The 18,018-nt window shown below is 40.0% G+C and overlaps 1 protein-coding gene across 1 annotated transcript in view; it reads left to right on the forward strand.

The window, feature by feature from the left end:
* Positions 1-18,018, forward strand: part of LOC116067214 (protein kinase C-binding protein NELL1) — a 319,826-nt gene that overhangs the window by 49,235 nt on the left and 252,573 nt on the right. The window contains exon 3 of the mRNA XM_031323575.2: positions 10,724-10,874. Within this exon, the coding sequence (XP_031179435.1) occupies positions 10,724-10,874 (151 nt within the window). The remainder of the gene's footprint in view (positions 1-10,723; positions 10,875-18,018) is intronic.

Consider the following 18,018-nt stretch of genomic DNA (forward strand, 5'->3'; position numbering starts at 1 on the left):
TAAGGGAGGGTTTGTCAATATGCAATGCAAATATATTTAATGGTTCAGTATGTAATTTAGATGGGGAGTCCACATACAGCAATAGCTTTGTTTGAGGCTTTCTGTTTGAACACACATCATTTTTTTTAAAATCTTTTTTAAAGATAATTTTTTGGGCATTTTTTAGGCCTTTATTTATATAGGACAGCTGAAGATATGAAAGGGGGAATGACATGCAGCAAAGGGCCGCAGGGCAGAGTCGAAACCTCTATATATGGCTGCCTGCTCTACCAGGTGAGCTACCCAGGTGCCCTGAACACACATCATTTTCATTTAACTTACTCCACTACTAGAGACACGGTTTATCCAGGAGGATAAATGTCACTATGGAGTTTAGTTGTATTAAAATCAAACATGAGCAATCCCATAAATGACTAAAATCTGGGTTGAATCTCTTGCCCCACAGCTTCACACGCACCAACACCAAGCCAGATATGGCAGGCATTAGGGCATCAGGTGCCACAACACAGCCGAATGTGCCGACACTCAGCCGCAAATGGCCCGTGTCAGCTACCTTTACTAGATAATAACTGTTCAAATTGCAGCCCTAGCATTTTAGATTAACGGTCTTTCGATCAGATCCTCAGGCAGAGTTCGTCTTACGGTTTCTTTGCTCTTGTAGTGTGGCTTGCAGGTTCTGTAACATCTTTTAAATCACTACTTAAAATTTATCTTTTTTAAGCTAAATGTTCACCCTAGTTTTTATATCTCCATTTGTAATGTCTTTTGTGTTTTTTTTCCCCCCCGTTTACTTTAATTTTATTTTATTGTATATTAGTTTGTTTTGTGCTTTAAATTGCCTGCTTTTACTTGTTATCTTCATTTTCCCATGTACAGTGCCTTGTACCTCGGTTTTGGAGTTAAGTTTAAAGTAGGGCTGTCAAATGATTAAATTTTCTTAATCGTGATTAATCATTGAATTTCTATAGTTAATCGCGATTAATCACATTTTATCACATGATTAAAATTCTTTTTAAAATTTCTTTGCATTTCAGAACAGTTTTTAAGTACATATTAACACTGGAAAGCAATTCTTACCAGTGTATCTTGATTGGGAATCAAATGAATGCAATGAAAATGACTTTATGAACTTGATTTTAAGATTTGTATTTGTTTATTATATATTTAATCTAGTCACACATTTGAATCTAGAGTCAATATTAGGGTTGGGTATTGTTTGGTTTGGATACCGGTGCTAAAGCGGTACTTTTAAAACGGTACCAGTGCCTGAACTAATACTTTTTAAGAAAGTAAAAAAAAAAAGAAGTATACTAAACAGTTGGTGACATTAAAGAATGGCTTGCTTATTTCTAAGGCCATATGGTCAAAATTAAATTATTTAATAATAATGTAATAACTATAACAATAACTTATTTCCCTAGTAAATAGCTGTTGAATGACAAAAACAACCACCAGATGGGAAAAGGGCATTTAACAATAACTTTTAATGCACCACGAGGCTGTAAATTACCAGTTTCATTGAATGCACCGTCTGTGTTTGTCCGACAAGGGTAGCTGCAGATTGTTACATCCCGGTGTTGAATCCTCTACAGTGAAATACAGACAAACTTTACACCGTTTAGCATTAGCTGTCAGCATTGTAACCATGTTTAATCCAGCTACTAGCTAGCGGTAGGCTAACGCTAGCTGCTGTCGAGTATAGTGTTTACTAGCGTCACATGCAGCAATGTTTGTGTTGCCTGTAACGTCTGTTTCAGAGCATCAGAGAGAAGTGCAGACATATCAGTGGCACCGGAATGAGGCACCGAAATCCGCGTTGCTATTCCTGCAGCAGCAGGATGTGTTACGAGGAAGTACGGCAAAATAGTAGCCTGTTAGGCATGACGCAAAGCCGAGTGAAGTGAAAATAAATTAATAAATGGCAGCATGCGATTAATACGATTTAAAAAAAAAAAAAAAAATGAATGCGTTATGCTCGGCCCTTAATTGCATCGCGATTAACGCGTTAATGCTGACAGCCCTAGTTTAAAGATGTACTATTATTTACATACAACTACAGGACAATACAATCGGCATACTGTAGGTCCTTGCCTTAAGATGTGAAGGCTTATGAAAATAAGCCAAAGGGGAAAAACAAAATCGCACCTGCTTGGTAGGTGGATGGGTGGGTGGATCTGTCAGCAGCATCTTCTCGGCCCGAAGAAATCACAGAGCTGGAGGATTTGTGATGGCCAGTGAAAAGCTTTTATCTTGTCAGCCAATTGTGTGTTTAGTTAATTGGCTGCAACTGATGCCAGAAAACTTTGATGTGTTATTCTTCTCTTGTACCTTTTAATGTTGTCCCTTGCTGTAACCCAGCAGCCTCTGAGCAGCTGCCAGTGATGCAGAATGTGTTGCTGTGAGGGGGACTGCACATATAACTAAACAAACTACTGTCCAATAGAGAGAGCCAGACTGGCTGTACAGTGCACACGCTCTTTGATCTGACGCCTGAGTATAGATGTTTGTGTATCTGCCAGAAGTGCATGTTCCGTTCACTTTGTCCAGATTATGGTTAGTCTGTATTAGGGCTGCACAATATGAGGAAAATATATTAATTGCAATTATTTTGACTGATATTGCGATTTCAATTTGATTCACGAAATTGGAGAGGATGATCATTTTTGCGATTTCGATTTCGATATTGCACTGGTCCATATTGCGATTTGGAGAAAATCACGATTACAGGGCTCTCAAGTTTTGAAGACAGGCAAGAGTGACATTCTACATCCCCCCCCTCAATTTATGATGGAAATATCTTCATGTAAAGGGAAACATAGATTGCAATCCAAATATAAAAACCTAATGGAATATATTGCAGTAAGGCTCTCAGGCATTCTGTATTGCTTTCATCTATTTTTTCTCCTGTAGATCAACTTTTCTAATTATATCTGAGTCACCACACACGTCGCCTAGGCATCATTTACTCTTCCCTTCTCTTTTGCATCTTTTGTTGAGGAAGTAACCTCCCTAAATGTCATATGACAATTATTCACCTCAATGATACATTAATTCATTTTAATTTATTAATAAACCCCTGGACTGTAATATTGTTAAGTTTGAGCCAGATTTCTGCTCATGTTCAAAACTTTGTGCACATTCAAAATATATCTGTGTTCTCTGAGATTTGGAGGAGTCGTGATATTTTGAGAAAAATAAAGTTATGATAGTCACTATATTTCAGAAAATAATCTACCTGCACCATAGTCTGCTGTGCGTTACGTGATTGATCTGCTGATGCGGTAGATCTCAGACCGTCTGAGAGACACAGAGCCCCGTTTGGGTCTCTGGTCTCTGAATGAGCGAACGTTTAGGGAAGTGTCTGTACGCTGCTCTATGCTTTTTTTTTTCATTGGTTGTTGCGTTAAATCTTACCCAGATACAATAGTGCTATTTTCTGATTGGCTATTGTGTAGCCCCTTTCTTTTTTTTGATTGGCTGATAAGTGGCAGGCACGCCAGAGAAATTTTGGGCGCTGCGGCATATTAAATATATTATAAATAGTTTTTCCGCGTAAGAAATACAATGTGTGGCGGGAGTGCGTGACAAAAGACCGAATTGAGTGACTGTCACGATCAATGCGTGACACTTGAGAGCCGACCAACAACCCTAGATTAATTGTGCAACCCTAGTCAGAATACTAAACATACTGATTCCGAGGTTATTGATATTTATTGTTAAAGCTACTGTATGTTATGAGTTCCAAACGTAAGTGGTAAAAAATTAAAAAGATGATAGTTAAGAAACTTAGAGCCAACCCCAGGATTTGCTGCTTTATTTTTGCTGTTTTATGTCATTGTAAATTAAATTTGGGTTTTGGACTGTTTGTTGGACAAAACAAGTTATATGAAAACATAACCTTGGGCTCTGGGGGGAAAAAAATAACCCTAATGGCCTAATCATTTTCTGTCTTTTCACCTATGTGCTTTTGGTCCCTGCTGAAGGGCTGTGTAGTCCTAAAACAGAGCTATGCCACGTAGCTACAGTGTATGCCACTTTCTTCCTTGACCACTTCTCTCTTTCTCTCTGCTGCACTTGAAGATGGCTGGCACTGAAACTCCATTGACCTCATTAAATAGCATCATGTCATGTACAGACGCAAATTCTCATATACAGACAGAAGTAGTAAGTAAGGTATAGCAGCCGACGTGTGGGTCCAGGCGAATGCGAGTGTGATAACTTTACAGAGGTAACATGACTCAAGATGTCGTTTGTTTGTGTGTGTCTACAATAACTTGAAAAGTGGCGAGTTTGCAGCCTTGTAAAACACGATTTATGCATTCTAAAGCTATGGAAATAGTGTAGTTAGGATGATGTAAAGCCATATGTGTTGAATTTGTATTTGATTATAGCATGTTTTTATTTGAAATGAATCTGTCATATCACTCAACCCTAATTAACAGCCAGCTATTACAGCAGTCAATACAAATTGAAGCACTGCACACATGAACGCAAAAACGGGCAGAAGGTGATGTACAGTAATGGTCCTTCTGTTGAGCTGAAGAGTGAAGGCTCTTAGACATTTTCTTGCTGCTGGACACTGGCCTCGTAGAACTCTGCTCTGATCTACTTTGTGCCCTTGGCAAACACTTGAGTGTAGTGCAGTAATGTGCTTATCTGGCTGTGACACTGGGTTTCCATATCAGGCCAAACAGAAGTCCACCCAGACTGGACTGGCTGTGTCTTTGGTGAGTGAAGTCTCTCCGGACCACGGCTGAGCTCCTCTTCCTCACTGCCAGTTATAGAGGCCATCTGTAAGCGTTAGCGGAGCTGGATGAGGACCCTCCAGGCTCCTGATTAAAGTGACAAGCTGTAAAATCGAGAGGGAGGTGGGGCTGACTGCCGGCTGCTGCCTGCTACACTAAGCTTCATCTTGTCTGCTGGGAGACGGCCCTTCCTGCTCTACCTGTTTCCTCCTGTCAATGTAAATAGGTTTGTTTATGTCTACAGGCCTGAGTCTGCTGCACGGACGAGACTGTTACGGTGCAGTGCTTTAGTTCTGCTCCCTATTGATCCATCATTATTAGTGGACTGTGGGGGTGTGATCACACTTACGGTTTGTTTTCTTTGGTTAGAACAATTTCCGTAAATGTCCCATTTCCATTGGCCAATTCCGCATTAGGCCCAGCAGATTTTGTAAACAACTGGCTGTGTGTGTGTGTGTGTGTCAAATTTAATGATGCAAATTTTGTATCTACAAGCCCTTTGTCAAACAGCATCTGTTAGCATTTTGTCTCCCTAGCTCTTGGCTTCAGTACACCTTGAAATCAACTTGTACTGATTTGTAACTTGCATAGTTACACTGGTCTCAAGGGCACTTACCTTGAACTTGTTTCAAGGTAACTGCTCTTGAGTTTTCTTAGTAAAATATCAATCAACCTTTTTTTGAGCCAGAGTTGAAAAGAAACAACGGTTGCTGCACGGTTAGTCTCGCATTGCCAGACCTTCCTCCAGCGCTGTGGAGGAGGGTCTGGCTAGTCCACACAGCATTTCGGGATGGGAGAAAAACGTGCTCTGGTTTATTGGCATTTCTTTAAACCAATCACAATCGTTTTGGGCAGAGATAAGCCCCGGGCACAATGACGGTGCCTCTGCAAAATAGCCTCGGTAAGGAACTTGTTTTGGTGGAACGTGTACGTTCAGAGGTTGTTTTAGTCGTGCAACAGAAAACTCAGATTGGACAGATACCAATAGACAGGTTTACCCTGCAGAGATCTGAGGAGCAGTTAACCATAGTCCTCATAAATCCATCGGAGTTTAGAATGCTAACACAAAGAAAGCAGAAGGTGTGGGACATCTGGCCTAAAAAGAGGCACATCCGGCGGAATTTCCAGCGGCACCTGAACAATCCTGGAAGTGGAACGTCGTTGATGTAGACTACTGCATGGTTGCCTAAATGTCTAATGAGAAGAAAACTAAATGGCTTTGCTTATTTCAAGAATCAGACCAATCTTCCGATACAAACGCGGCGAGATAAATACCACACTTAACACTTTATATTGTCCTGCTAGAGTCCTACATTGTTAGAAAAATAAACAGTAGAAGACATTATTTCATATAAGAACAAATAACAGATCATGCTGCTGTTTTTGCTCTGCACTTGAACGTCTCTTTTTAGAAATATATCAGCAAAGAGGCACATGTCTCTTTTAATATTGTTTTTAAGCTTTTAACTTTAGCTGACTCACTAAAACTGACATGTTTTTTCTTCATTTACATCAAACAACCTAAGTTTAGCTTAAAAGTGATCTGGATGTACAAAGTGTCTGACTTTGATATAGGAGACTGGTGTTTGTCTTCCATCTCTTACCTACCTTCAGTGTCGGTTTCTTCTGTCTATGACCACTTTCTCTAACTTTTATCAAGTTATTTCAGTTCCTTAAAGTTATCCAGCACTTAACCACGGAGGTGGCAGATCAGAAAACACTCGTATAAAGTGGTTTGGTCATTTCTGAAAGCTTCTCTGTTTCTGTCCTGCCAATAGGGATGCCAGATCAGAAAATACTTACATTGGGGTGACCTCTAGCTCACCCAGTAGAGTGTGCGCCCCATGTAGGCTCAGTCCTTGACAGTGTCCCAGGTTCGAATCCGACCCGTGGCCCTTTGCCGCATGTCATCCCTCCTTTCTCCTTTCCTGTTTTCAAACTGTCCTGTCGATTAAAGGCCATAAAAAGCCCAAAAAATAAATAAAAAATATGCTTACTTTAGTCAATTTTAAAGGCAACAAAATGGGATTGAATTAATGTGGAAACGATTTGTTGACCTTGAAGTGCAACACACAGCTCCTCTTTTTCACTGTCAGTCAGTTGAAGGTACAATAAAAATAGACCTGAAATCTGATGGTATCGTCACATCATGAAAATAGGGCCAGTGTCTCTGCAGATTTGAAGAGGTGATCTAATGACAGACCGGTCAGGGGGGCAGCATGTTGGAGAACCACGTTGGCCGGAGGAAGTGGCACTCCATCGACTGGGCTGTGACAGAGTGTGAAGGCAGACGGACCACTGTCACCCTGGGGAGTTTTAAAAGCCCTGCACTGAGACAGCCAAAGGCTCCTCTCTACTGGTCTGTCGTGTAAAGTTGGAGTGTGGAACCATAGCCGCTCGTTCGATACATCCTCAGTTCGGGTGGCTCAAACACATGGTTACTGTTGCAACTAGTTCCTCTGGTTTCCTCACATACATTCACATTCACATACACACAAATGCTTACATTCCGAGACTTGTGAGGACTATATCCGTTACCGAATCCAATAGACAGCAGAGTTTTGTCTGCCTGATCGAACAAAAATGCTTACTTAATACATACTCATTTCTCAGCTGAAATTATTCTTTTTTTTTTCTGTTGTGTTTTATGCAAAAATATACCCATTTTGATTATACTGTACATTCCCCATATTTTCTGAAATTCAGTTTTGGTTGTGAACTTGGACCACAGGAAACAAGACTAGTTGTCTCCTCCAGCCAACCTCTGTAAGGCTGTATTGCTAACAACTGAATGTTCAGCAGATATAATGTTAACCATCTTAGTTGAGCACGTTAGCATCGTTGCATCTGTTAATTAGCACTAAACAAAAAGTACCTCTGAGGAGGATGGACATTTCATTATCCATCCTCATAAATTGTCATAAATTACAAATAGAAATGTTGACGTTAGAGGAAAGGTCAGGGGACCACCAAAGTTGTTACAATTCATCCTGAAAGGATATGAATGCATGTAACAAATTCCATGGCAATCCATCCAATCGATGTTGACATATTTCACTAAAAAGCCAAACATGTAACTCTCACAGTGCCACTAGATGAAAAGTCAAGGGATCACCTAAGTCAGTGGTTCCCATCCTTTTTTCCTTGGCGCCCCCCCTACTCATGTCTAAGAAAAGCTGAGCCCCCCCCGAAACTGAAGTTGAGGTAACTCTCGAGATATATCCTTACTTTCTTTTTTGATAGAGAGTAGTTATCAGCACTTTTACGTTTCTCCGCCATGTTTCATTCATAAAATAGTGATGCCGTGGCGGCAGGAAAAACGAGGATGATAGAAGGTAGCAGCTGACCTGATGACAGCAAGGGCCACAGGTTAAGAGATCCAGGAGGTTTGGCCGACTAAGTAGCCTGCCTACAATTTTAAGCGACAACAAATATATATATATATATATATATATATATATATATATATATATATATATATATATATATATATAATCATAATTTGTTTAACATGTGCAAATATATTTTTTTTTTTTTACCTCACCCTCAAACCAGATAAAGACTTGCGATCTTTGCCGCCCCCCTGAGGGGTGCCCGGACCCCAGGTTGGGAACCACTGACCTAAGTCAGTAGGACTCATCCTAATGTCTATTAAAAAATTGAATGGCAATCCATCCAATACTTGTTGATATAAGCCATACATATAATCCCACTATGGCCACACCAAGACCCGCACTGCGAAGCAGCTCGATTGGTTGGTGTTAGGCATTTGACCTTGAGTGGTTAAGGTTAGGATATCCGATTGGTCAGGGGATAGGACCTGTACAAATGGGGTTATGTTACCTTGCGTAAGCATGGACGCCTGGCCAATAAATGCTATTGAAGGGCGGGTCTTGGCGTGGCCATAGTGGGATTCATAATATCGCTTCCAGGCAGCCACTGGCTTCAGTACAACATGAAATCAACTTGTACTGATTTGTAACTTGCATAAGATATGAGAACCTCTAAACACAGGAAGCCTTAAGTTGCCTACGTTGATGCAATTTTACTGTAGTTTTGGCCACCGTTCCTAACGGAAATAAATACATACCAAAAGCTCTGAGAACATGGCAGCATTGCTAAGAAAATGTCCGACTGGGCGAGAAACAAGCAAGGGTAGGCAGACTTATTTTGAAGAGACACTGAAAGCAGACAGTAGAATTATGATCCAAACTGTCTGTTGTAAACATCCATCAAAGTTTACAAAATAACTTCCTGGTTCAACTTTGACCTACCGTATTTAAAATAGAAATAAGGGATCGTTAACAGCATTTCGAGTGCTCTGGCTAAACTGTTGGTTTGTTTACAACCTGTCTAATCGTCTGAGTGCCCCATTGGATATGTTGTAGCAATGTTGCAGGTTTTTTCCAAATCTTAGCAATTACTATTACAGTTATCATAATCAGTGTTGGGAGTAACGCGTTACAAAAGTAACGCAATTACAGTAATGTATTCCTTTTTGCTGTAACGCAGTAATATAACGCATTACTAATGAAATTTCGGTAATATTATACTCGTTACAATCTCAGTAACGCGAGTTACAACGCATTTTAACGCAACATTTAGTGGTGCATTGTTTTTTTTAAAGAATTCACCAACACCGCACATTTCTTCACAGGAAAAAAAAAGCCGTATTATTTTCCTGTCGCTGTATTCGATGGTTGAGATGACTGCAGAGACAGATACATTTGCGATATGGACATTTTCAGGAGTTATTACGCTGCGTTGAAGTGAGCTGTCCTGTTTCTGTTCCCGTGGTCAGAACCAGAACCAGAGACGGTACGGACAGCATGTATGTCCCAACAGGTGACGGTACGTCAGCGGCTGACAGATATAAACATGTCGGGAATTAATGTTGAGGCTTGCTACACGTAAATATCATTGCATTTTATCAGCCGTGGAGAGTAACTCTGCCTGTAGTGGAATGGCTTCGAATGACGACCAAAAACGCTTGTCTTTTACTGTGACCATTTACTGTTCAATATGTTGCAGTTTTACAAACAAGAAAGTGAACAACTTGAGCCTGACGGACATGTAACCTACTTCAAAATAAAAGCACTTCCTGTGACGTTTCGCAGTAAAACTAAATTACTGTTAAATAAGGTTGTGTAGGCTACCTTTTCACAAATCAGCTGTAAATCAAGTACTGTAAATAATGTTAATAGTGAGTTTTAATCACACTATAATTGAACATTTCCTTTAGAGTGTTTTAAACTAAACAACATGAATTTCTTATTCAAGTGCTATAAACAAACAATTTACAACGTCGTACTTTTAATTGAGTATTTTCATTTTCTCCTACTTGCCTGTTATACGTTTTACTTATCTATTTTTTATAGCTTTAGTTACTTTGCATATTTATATTGATTATGCAAAATATGAATAATCTATGATGTATTAAAGTGGATGAAGAGGAGACTTTATTGATCCGGTGGTGAAATTCACAAGCTAGCTGCCAAATCAAATTTCCCGTTATTTTGGTGAAAGTAACTCAAAAGTAATGCAAAAGTAGTGTAACACATTACAATTCAGAGACAGTAATATAACTAATTACTCTCAAATGACAGTAACTAGTAATCTATAATGTATTACATTTTGGAAGTAACTTGCCCAACACTGATCGTAATCGATAGAAATGATTGCCACAATGTTGTTCTCACATTTATACAAAGTTTACTGGCCAAGTCTAATTTACAAGCATTAGTTTGGTGTAGCTTTTTGGCATCAACAGATTTTTTTTTTTTCCCAGACAGAACTGCCTGAACTGTTGATGAGATATATATTCAAAGTGTAAAGGTGTTTCAACATGTGTGATTAGACAGCTTAATATGTTTCTCAGAGTTTTGGCAGGTGTACATGGAGGAGGCACTCAGCACTTTGCCTGTGAAAAGAGTTTACACAAGCTCATGATTTCCTTCCATTTTACTTTATTCCGTCAGATGTTGGGAGAGCAGTTCACGCCCCGGCACACATCGCAGAGAAAGTGGTGCAGCTGTTCAGGAGGAAAAGTGAGTTTACCTTCTTGGCCTCCATCCAGCAGAAGTCCTCCACGTCTGGAGTCATATTCTCCATCCACGAGTCAGAACACAGGTAATCCATCTATAATCCTCTTCATTTTGGCCTGTGGCTCTTTTTCAGCAAAACTTTACTTCCACAGGTTACTGAGCGCTCTCATTTTAAATTAAACCTGGAGATGAATTCTCCTCTCACTCATAGCTGTTTGCAGATGGCTGTTTATGAGGTGTAGTAAAGAAAAGATCAGTGTGAGATTACTCCACTGCCAGTGTAAATCAGCGTGTGATGGGAGGGCAGGTCTACGGGTGGAATAATGCAGCGTTTCCTCCTGTATGCTCAGGGCAGAAAGATAACCTTCCATGTATAGCGTCTGTAGTCTGTTAGTACTATGACGTACTAAGCAATACCAAGCATGCTGATAATGCCGAATTTTATCGTAGAATGCTGCATAAACAGACATACAGCCTCTCTGACTGTGGCTGTTACATTGATAACTAGAATTTATAGCTTTGTAACTGAGCTGCGATAAACTACCAGACTACAGAAATAGGTACAGCTTTTCCTCTGAGTAATAATTTGAACATTGGTAATCTCTTCTTGGCTGTTTCGAGGAGTCTTATTGAACCTTTTGCAAAGGGCTGAATTTTGCTTCGGAATGTGATGGCTGTAGGATGTCAGCGAGAGGCAGCAGCGAACTTAACCATGGCCCCCTAAGAAACCGTACAACTGTGAATTGTTTTTAAAGGGCAGGCACCATTGATTTCCCTCCACTCCTCAAGTTAAAAGCCTTCGGTTCTGTAAAACATGCAGTCAAAGTGAGCATGCAAGGGGTTGTGTATACTGTATGTGTTTGCTGGGAGTGAAGACAAAGGCAACATCATACACAGTTGGAGAGTGAAGAAGAGGCCTCCTCAACTGATGAGAGGGAGAGCTGTGTAGGGAAAGCTAGCCCTCTAAAATGTAGTAAACAAAGCAAGCAGTTAATCTGCATTGAAAAATAGCTGATAAACCTATATAGTAACCTAGAATCACAACATATATCATAACAATGACTGTTCTGCATCATGAGTAGTTCAGTTTTTTATAATTACTAAGTACATTTAGCAGACAATGCATGCTTTACTTCAGTGAAGTTTTGAATGCAGGACTGTTACTTATAGTGGAGTATTTTTTTCTTTGCGGTGTTGCTACTTTTACGTAAGTAAAGATTCTTTCTCCACTGGTGTGTATGTGCATGCCTGTGCACTAATCTTTCTTCAAGCACCTACTGTATGATCCACCCTTGAAAATAAATGTGTTAGCACCTGCTGTGCTTTTAAGGTGACCCTGAGACTTGCTTTTTAGCCCCCTTTCTCTCTCTCTCTCTCTCTCTCTCTCTCTCTCTCTCTCTCTCTCTCTCTCTCTGTCAGTCTCTCTCTATTTCTCTCACCTTACCTGCAGGCATAATTGCCAAACATGTTGCTTGCCAAAAAACAGTGAGGCTAAATAGAGCCAGCTGACTGTACTGTCCTCCTCCTTCAGGCACAATGACATGCACCATGCGGCATATGAGTGCTCAGACTAAGCAAATGTTGCGCTACAGGCACTCAGCCACGTTCAAACACACCCACTTGTCAGATACGGATTCCTGAAGCCAATCTATTACATTTATTATGTTCAGAGGGTTGTTGATTTTTAAAAGATCTGTTCTCCCAATTTATAACCAGACATATTTCTGTATGTCTGCATACACACATTGGTTTTATTTGCCCAAGTTTTGCGCAATCAGTCCTTCAACCAAAAAAACTAAATACATGATGTGTATGTATGTGATTGGCTTCCACCATTATCAGCGTATTCTGATCAAATGTCGCTATCGGCAAGACAACAACCAGTACCTTCCAAAACTATCATAAACATTATTCATTACTGTTTTTCTGAGCTGCCAACGCTGTGTACGATTTAGTTAGATTTAGGCACGCACAACAACTACTTGGTTAGGTTAAGACAACAATTGTGGGCATGCTTTAAAGCAGGGGTCTTCAACAGCAAGCAGACCCCCTAATACATATATTGTATGAAATGAAGTTGCCTACAATAACGTGTAGGGCGGCCTAAAACCTTTTTACATACTTTTTTTGCATAGAATACTAAGCTATTAAAATAGCCTAATAATTGTTGGCATGATTTTATAAATCATGTTTTAATATTAAACATACATGTGGCACAGTGAATCTTTAGGATGAACTGTATCTGTGGATGACCTTAGTGACTACCTTACCTATAGGCCAGTATGCCTATCATCAGTGGGGATTTGTATTTGCTAATAATATGTTTATGTTAAGACTTTTTAATTTTTGAAAAACAATAATTTGAATGCCCCCCTGCATTGACTGTGAGGACCCCCTAGGGGTCCCGGACCCCTGTTGAAGATCCCTGCTTTAAAGAAACCAATATTTACTTTTGGTATATGCAACAGGATGTGTACAATTTAGGGGTGTAACGGTACGCAAAAATCACGGTTCGGTACGTACCTCGGTTTTAAAGTCACGGTTCGGTTCATTTTCGGTACAGTAAGGGAAAGAAATGCAAACATTAAACTGCAGGTTGTTTATTACTATAAACTTTTTTTTTAACAATTTGTTTACACTTTTTAAAACACTTTTTAATAAAATATAATAAATAAAATATATATAAAATAAAAAAAGAATAAGAAAAATACTGCTGCTAAGTTCTCCACTAAATAAAATACTCTCAGTCTCAAACCAATATCACATAATAAAATATAATGAAAAATATAAATAAATAACTATGGATTACAGTGCAGCATTACCAATCCCAGCTTGTCAACAACCGAGTATGGTCGTAGATCAGCTGCTATAAAAACACCAATTGCTTTAGTTATTGCGTTGGCCCGATCGGAATTACCAACAAAGGTCTGTTTAGATGCCAACGGGAGCTGCGTTTGAATTACGGTTGTTTTTTTTCCTTGTAGTAGTGATGTTCACACTCGCGTGATGCCTTTTCAAGTGCGTTAACAAGTTTGAAGTGTTGCCAGAAACATACCCGATCATTCCTGAGCAACGTCGGCACACTGCTTTCATCTTATCGACTAGTCTTTCCGTTGACGTATTTCACTGGGAAACCGAAGTGTTCCCAAACAGGAGACCTTAATGATGTGGGTGGCTCTTCAAGCTCCGGCTTGTCCGTACTGTCTATGGGCTTGTCTGCATTGGCCATGACGCTAGCTAGCGAGAGGGTGGGCTAAAGCGTGCCGTGTATGTTGTTGTACAGTGCGCGGTGTGTAATTTTTATTTTTTTCCCCCAAACCACTTTAGCGGAAATCCCACCCTGCAGCCGATTTCATTGGTTTAGGTTACAGTGACGGCAGGTAGGTTTAGAGATCAGTGTTTGGTGTAGGCAATCTGTACAGTGATTGACATATTGACATGACCAATGAAAACTTTAGAATCAGCTGCAGGGCGGGATTTGCGCTGAACGCGGAGACTTCCGCCACTTAATATGTTCGTGTGGAAACACGAAAATTGACCTATGTTCGGCACAAAAAAGATTGCGTTCGGCCATTCGGTCCACACGTGCACCGTACCGAAAGCCCCGTACCAAAACGGTCCGGTACGAATACACGTACCGTTACACCCCTAGTACAATTGTCCTCCGGGTTAAAGTCAGCTTTGTTGACCCATCCCTCCACCACATAACCTCCTGCCTAAGAGGATTTGCGGTGACATACTAATGTCTGTTCACAGTGAGAAATGTGCATTATCCAAAGAAACAGGATACTGTCACTGGAAACAAACATTGCTGTTAAGGTGGCATACATTTCAAATGTGGATATATCAAAATCTCAACACATAAACCTAAAACTATCTGCATGTAGAGACACAGTAGGGGTAAAAAAAAAAAGAAAAAACTTTCTTTCTTGTAATTTGGGTAAACTGACTCATGCAACATTTACAGATGAAATACAGACTGAATATTTTGACATTTATTTTTTACTTAAAATGAAATAAACCTCCAGTCAGTTACTTCAGCCACAGCAGGCTGATGATATTTTGAGACAAGCTGTGGTGTGAGTCAGACTGCCACACTGCGAGTGTAATTAAATTTGGCGAGATGGACAGAGGCTCTGACTGGCTCGGTGCAGACCTGTGCTCCATTGTGATCAAGGATTTGTTCTGAACCTCTGAATCCTCTCTGAAGGCCCTATTAGAGCCCTCAGTGGATGCCCATTCTTTCCCATTATAACACAGGCCTCCCATTCAGCCAGCTAACAGACAGCTAGCTCTACCACTCGGCCAAATCCAATCATACATTTCTTCTCTATCCTTTCTTTACTTCATCTTTCTCTCAGCACAATCAAACCATCCTCTCTTCCCTCCCACCTCCTCTGCCAGCTCCGCTTTCTCAGTATAATATCCTCCTCTCCTACCTCTCATCCTCCGCTCTCCTCATCCTCAAAGTGAAAACCTCTTTTGAATGCAAGCATTTCTGGGTACCTGCTGCAAAAGCAGAAGGAACTTGTATATTTTTTTTATTTCTTCTTGTGCCCGGCACTGGGGAACAGGAGAGAAGGAACAAAAGGAGCCTATATCTGCATAGCCAGCAGTTTTTTCTGGGTCCCAGTAAAGCTCTCATTGTCAGCAAGTGGCAGTAGCTCTGTGATGAACTAACTCAAAGCCCAGTCTCTTCACTGCTCTTCCCACCTAAGCACTTAAACAAGATGCGTAGCCAGCTCCTCCGGCTGCTCTGTTCATCTGCCTGCCCTTTGTCACTCTACAGGTCTGTACAGGTTCTTCTCTTTTAGGGACACATGCCGAGCTGATGTCGACATGAGGTGGGAGTTGAAAACACAAAGACATGGAGGAGAGGGAATGTTAAATTAGACTTTGTGGTTAAAGTTTGGGAATGTTAACCTAACACTGTTCCGGTCAAAAATGACCGATTTACACATTCCCTGTACCATAAATATGGCATTTTCCATCAGATTGCCTCAAGACCTTATGATATCCTTCACAAAAGGCATTTGAACACATAAAATGCATTGTGACTACTTTCTTTGAATTTTGAGTGATTTATTCAACTTGGTCACACTGTTTTTGTTTATGGTCAAAAATGACCACCATAGGAAATTAATGGGAAAGAGTATAATTTTCAACCAGGATATGAAAGACATCTCCATACACACACTCCTACAACTTTCCTGTGATTGTGTGCCCATTCTACACATGAATCATACTTTCCACAAGAGAGCTTAAAGTAAATTATGGGAGCCCAGTGTTTTCTTGAACTAATGTACTTCTCCCCCAATGTGAACCACACCTGCCAAACAAATCAATCTTGTGTAAATTATACGAACCCATCTCTTTCACATACTCCTTCTACTACTCCTCTTCATGTCCTTCCCTCATATGGAACACACCTTTCCTAAAGCAGTTTAGTGTAAATCATGGGAACCCACTTCTTTCCTTTATACTTATGCTTATGCTTTGCCCTCATTTTACTCTGCAAACAACATGAAGAGGCGAATGACAGTGATAGAGGCTCGGGACTATATTCAGGAGACACATGTTGTAGATGTTAATGTTCCAACAAGGTTCTTTTTACAATAAATGTTGTATTAAAAATACCTTTTGTCATTTGTATTGGTATTATGTTGAAATAAGAGCAATTAAAACTGTTTGGTCAAATTTGACCACAAACAGTAAATTAAGGGGGGTAGCAACAAACAGTGTTTAAAGGTTAAGGAGTAAGCATGGACCATATTTCCAAGCCATATTATGCGCCCTCTTTTGATTTGATTTAACATACAGAATTGTAGAGTAAGTTGTATTCACTTCAATGGAAATCACTCCTTTTTAACTAAAGTAAGTAGCTTTGCAAAATCTGTTGTCTATTTACAATAGTTTACAGCACTTTGACATTCCTGAACCTCTACAATCCAATATGTGATTATAGAAGAAGGGTCTCTTTTTTTGTAGTTTTGAACTGCAAAAGGCAATTTGTTTTACATCATTCCTAGACAGAAAATTCTTAAAATGAAAAGAAGGAACTGTTTTTATTTAGTTTTAAGTTTTATACTTAAAATAATCTACTGGATCTGCAGAATTTTTCAAAATTTGTTTTGCCATGAGATAGGATTTGTGTGTGAATGTTAGAGACAGGAAAACCTGCTGGCTGCGATTCTGAACTCCTGATCTCCCCTGTGGAGTACTGCAGGGGAGAGGGTTGACATTCCTCTCACCTCAGAGAGATACTAGTTTCCATTCTGCGCTCCCTGGGTTATTCTTTTTTGCTCTAAGAAAAAGGATGCAATACAGTACAAATGCTGACTAACAATGATGCTCCTCAGAGTCTTCTTAAGAATTTCTGTGAACTAACATAGGCTGACCAAAATGCAAAATGTTGTACTCTTTACCCAAAATTACAGTCTTTGTTCTGCAAATTATGTTCTACGGAGTTTTTCCCTTAATCGCTCTTGCTGGTCGGTGTGGAAACCATCTTGGCTAAGGTGGATATAATTGCATGCCTGTTAATAGGATAAATAACATTCCTGGAAACTGCACTTACAGTGCCAACTCTGAAACCTTGATTGTGATTTCCTCCCCCCCCCACACACACACAAAAAAAGGTGGCAAACCCACAGTCGCCAAGCAATACAACCTTTTAATGTTGCTATGGCTATCATGTTAGCAAAACCGTTGCCTATTTCTACATTGTTGTGTTTGTGTCCACTTGATGAATGTAAGTCCAATATTAACTCTGCTTTTAGCTCTGGTTTGACCCCACCAACTCCTACTAAAAAAAACTTGGCTCCTAAGCTGCTAGATGTTTCACTTTTTTTAACCAGCTACTCACTACTTAACGCTATAGAGCTTTAAAAATTACATGTAATCAGTCGTTACAAAATTAACTAAATCTCAATAACTGGTCAGTGGTGCTACATATGAGACACACAGAAAAGAATTGTAGATTTGGCTTGACAGGCCAACCTGGATCATTCAGATGATGCAATTTGCAAACATAATATAAAGGCAGCGGCCACACATCGAAGGCTCTTACAGGCTCACGATAGTTTTGACATCGACGTTTGGTCTGTCAGTTACTGCATCCATTTCTGTGAGGTTGCCTTCAAAATGAAAAACACAACATTGGCAAGTGAAGCGCTACATCTGCTGAATAGGCCTATAGGGAAGAAACCCTGAGGAACATCAAGCCCACA

The sequence above is a fragment of the Sander lucioperca genome, chromosome 3, assembly GCF_008315115.2.
Source record: "Sander lucioperca isolate FBNREF2018 chromosome 3, SLUC_FBN_1.2, whole genome shotgun sequence".
Lineage (NCBI taxonomy): Eukaryota > Metazoa > Chordata > Actinopteri > Perciformes > Percidae > Sander > Sander lucioperca.